Source organism: Helianthus annuus, chromosome 6 (assembly GCF_002127325.2).
Source record: "Helianthus annuus cultivar XRQ/B chromosome 6, HanXRQr2.0-SUNRISE, whole genome shotgun sequence".
Taxonomy (NCBI): domain Eukaryota; kingdom Viridiplantae; phylum Streptophyta; class Magnoliopsida; order Asterales; family Asteraceae; genus Helianthus; species Helianthus annuus.
This window is the reverse complement of record NC_035438.2, coordinates 134,238,110-134,242,033: the sequence shown is the minus strand read 5'-3', so window position 1 is coordinate 134,242,033 and position 3,924 is coordinate 134,238,110. Positions and strand designations below refer to the sequence as shown.

Here is a 3,924-nt window from a genome sequence, read left to right as displayed (position 1 = left end):
TCACTAGTTAATGTGATAAGAACTCTGACCATATATATTTCCTGGTATAGTCCTTTGCTTGCCAGTGGAGATTGGTGTCCACAAAAGCATCCATAATTTTATTGTAGGGACCCAAAACCATGTGCGTCTGCTCTATCCTCCATATTTCACCGTCTATTGTGAAATGATCACTATATCCTGTTCTTATATAAAGCGTTCAGCATTCCCAATACAACCACATCAAAACTCATCTACAACATCATATCTTTCACCAGGAAGCGCTACTTCGATTCTTATCTTCCTTCAACAACTTTTGTAAGTGAGCAGCCTCTCGCTTCCTTGAAAACATGGCCATACGTATGCCACGCATCATTCAAGCAAGAAAAATTCTCAAACGGTCCCTCTCTAATGGTAGCACCACTCCTGCATCTATGGACATCCCCAAAGGCTATTTTGCCATTTATGTTGGAGAACAAGAGAAGAAGCGGTTTGTGGTGTCTGTATCACTACTAAGCGAACCTACATTTCAGCAGCTACTGCATCAGGCAGAAGAAGAGTTTGGCTACAACCATCCAATGGGCGGGCTCACGATTCCCTGTAGTGAAGATGTATTCACAGATCTGGCTTCTCGTTTGGGAGCATTTTGATTTGTATACATCTGTCTATATCTACAACAGTTTTGTAAACATCTAACCAGTAGGAACCATTTATAGTTGTAAATTTAGATCATTGATCCAGATGAATGAAATTTAATTTGGATATTCTTTTGAGTTCATGGTATTCTATATTTTTATAACATGGTTTTATTTGAATAAGAAGCGAGTTAGTAGCTAGTTAAAAAGGTTTAACTGGATAGCTACACTGAGAATTACATGCTCTCACATTTAGATAAAACCTGACAATAAGAAGATGTTTATACCTAATCCAGATCCTGCCTTGTAAAATGCATTGAAATAAAGGCAAGGTTACACGTGTACGAGTCCAGAACTTGTTAACAATACAGACTCAGTTTAAATGGTTCTCCTGTTTGAAATTTCTATTAATATAATTACCATGGTCAAGGAAAGAATTCCCAATATAGAGTCTTAAGTGTTCTTAAATGAGCTAGCTAGTGTTTGAGGTTCACACAAACACCTGACTCGAACAAAAAGGCAAGATAGATGTAATGGTGGCAGTCCACGAAGGCATTCTTGAGTTTTTACTCATCTTATGTGTTGATCAACGTGTGTGAGGCAGTCAATAAACAATTTTCAGGAGGCTCAGGTTCCTTGGAAACATAACTCCCTAAGAAATTAAGACTGTATATTTGCTACTTTCATTCAGCAATCTTGAATTAGAGGGTAATTTCCGTTTTGTTTTATATTTAAGCATCGATGTTAGTGGTTAAAGCTGTAGTTTAAACACTAGTTTGGATAACCAAGTCTAATGCAGATCACTAGGTGGGAGGACACAGTGTCCTACAAGTGATAATTGTTGACTCAATCATCAAGACAAAGCCATGTGACATTGGCCTTCTTCACTACTTATTGTACTCAAGGCCATATAATTATTCATGTTGATCTCCTGTTTGGATTGTGATTGAATATCGATGTCCACAAATTCTTTATAATTTTATTTTCAAGATACAAGACCATGTGTGTTTGTTTTCTCGTCCATGTGCCCCTGTCTATTATGTACCTCATTATATCTTCTTGGTATATATATATATATATATATATATGTATATATATATATATATATATCATTCAACATGCACAATACACCAACATTTTCCTAGAAAATCTGTTGATACACTTTGTGTGGACGCGACTCGGCTCGATTCGACTCGGCTCCGTTCGACTTGGTTTCGACTCGGTTAGGTCCGGCTCTAGCCCGACGTCACGACATTCCTCAGTCGCGCGCCCCAGAGTTCGACACACGAGGCACGGAACGCCGCAAGCCATTCCCGTTTACACATCACCATGACATCATCATTGTGATGTCATGGTGATGTCACAGATTTGTCTTATGTGGAAAATGGTGAAAGAATAGTCAACAAAACTTCATCTGGGACGTAACTATCAACAGTTGGGCCAATCAACTTCATATGGGCCGAAACTCACATGGGCTTTGACTTTTCAATTGGGCCAAATCTTAATCGACGAAACAAGTTGATTTTGAAATGGTTGTCGACGAAACACTTCTGTTTCGTCGACTTTGTTTGTTTCGCCGAGTCCTTTTCCTTTTGGTCAAGTCTGTGTCTGTGTCTAATATAAATACCCCTCTCATGAGAGACCTGTGAGACTTAGTGAAACTCTGTAAACATTGTTTGTATATGTTTCGGGTTGTACTCATCCCTAATCAATAGATATTGAATCTTTTGGTTACGTGTTCTTGTTTTACACTTTGTTTGGTTTGCACCGTCACGGGGATTCCGCACCCGTTACCGTGTTCTTGATAAACAAGGATAGGTTTACGTTATCGATCCACCGGAAAAACGGGAACTTCAATTGGTATCAGAGCATTGGCTCTAATCCTTGTTTAAAACCAAACATTGTTGTGTTTTATCAAGTGGTTTTTAGTGTTTTTCCAGATTTTTGTTCTTGAAAAGTTTAAATATTTTCTGGAAAGAGGTTCAAAAATCAGCTTGAAACTTGCTTGTTTGCCAAACTTTTGGTAAAAACCTTTGTTATATTCTCGTTCACAAGATAAAAATCGGGTTTTTAGTAAAAGTTTTAAGCAAATTCTTGTTCTGAAAATTTATTCGGTGAAAAATCTGGCCACTGTTTTTCAGTTCTTCATACTGTATCTAGGATCGTTTGTTCAGAGCAATGGAGAGATAGACAGTGACGTAGCTCACCGTATCCAGGCTGGATGGTGTAGGTGGAGAGCAGCCACAGGGGTGTTGTGCGACAAGAGGTTCCCTGTTAAATTAAAAGGGAAATTTTATAGGGCTGCAATTAGACCCTCTATGTTATACGGAACAGATTGTTGGGCCATCAAGAAAATTCATGCTCGAAAGCTAGAGGTAGCAGAGATGAGGATGCTAAGATGGATGTGTGGGCACACTAGGTTGGACAAGATAGGAAATGAGGTTTTTAGAGAGAGATTAGGAGTTGCTAGTATTTCAGACAAGATAAGGGAGGGGAGACTGAGATGGTTTGGGCATGTCAGGAGGAGGCAGACGACAGACCCGGTTAGAATAGTTGAAACACTTGCGGTAGATGGAAGGAGGAGTAGAAGCAGACCGAAAATGACGTGGGATGAGCGGATTAGACAAGATTTGCTAGATTTGCACCTCTTTGAGGACATGGTCGAGGAGACGTAGGATTAAGGTTAAAGATTTTTAGGAGTTTGGCATGGTTTTTAGCTTAGGCTCCTATCATATGAGTTTTTTTTCAGTTTCTATGAGGTGTGATATAGTTTTATATATATATATATATATATATATATGTATGTATGTATGTATGTATGTATGTATGTATGTATGTATGTATGTATGTATGTATGTATGTATGTATGTATGTATGTATGTATGTTTTCACCTATTCTCGGTGTCGTAGTTTTACTAACAAGCACTTACTTATTTATCCGTTTATTATTATTTTTATTTCTATCTTTTGTAGTAGTGGCGTGCTTATATATGTTTTTTTAGAAGCTTATGTCTTGGTTATGGTTTTTGGAGCCGGGGGTCTCACTGGAAGCAGCCTCTCTATCCCCTGGGATAGAGGTAAGGCGTGCCTACATCCTACCCTCCCCAGACCCTATCAATAGCTTCGCTATATGTGACAGTATACTGGGTATGGTTGTTGTTGTTGTTATAGTGTTCTTGGCTGTCTTCAACTGTTCTTGATAATATCTGTACGTTTGATCTGAATCGTTGATGATACTGTTCTTAAAGTGTTATTGTTTAAAATACTGATTGTTTGAAATTTGTGTCACATGCATGATGGTTAGTTGGTAAAA

General features: G+C 38.3%; 1 protein-coding gene across 1 annotated transcript; it reads left to right on the top strand.

Moving 5' to 3' along the window:
* Positions 1–210: 210 nt before the first annotated feature.
* Positions 211–704, top strand: LOC110934507 (auxin-responsive protein SAUR21). Its single transcript, XM_022177504.2, has one exon. It carries the CDS (start codon positions 327–329, stop codon positions 624–626), a length of 300 nt encoding a protein of 99 aa, XP_022033196.1. The 5' UTR covers positions 211–326; the 3' UTR covers positions 627–704.
* Positions 705–3,924: the final 3,220 nt, after the last annotated feature.

Coding starts and splice junctions, on each gene's coding strand:
- LOC110934507 (XM_022177504.2), top strand. CDS start 327: ATGGCCATACGTATGCCACGCATCATTCAAGCAAGAAAAATTCTCAAA.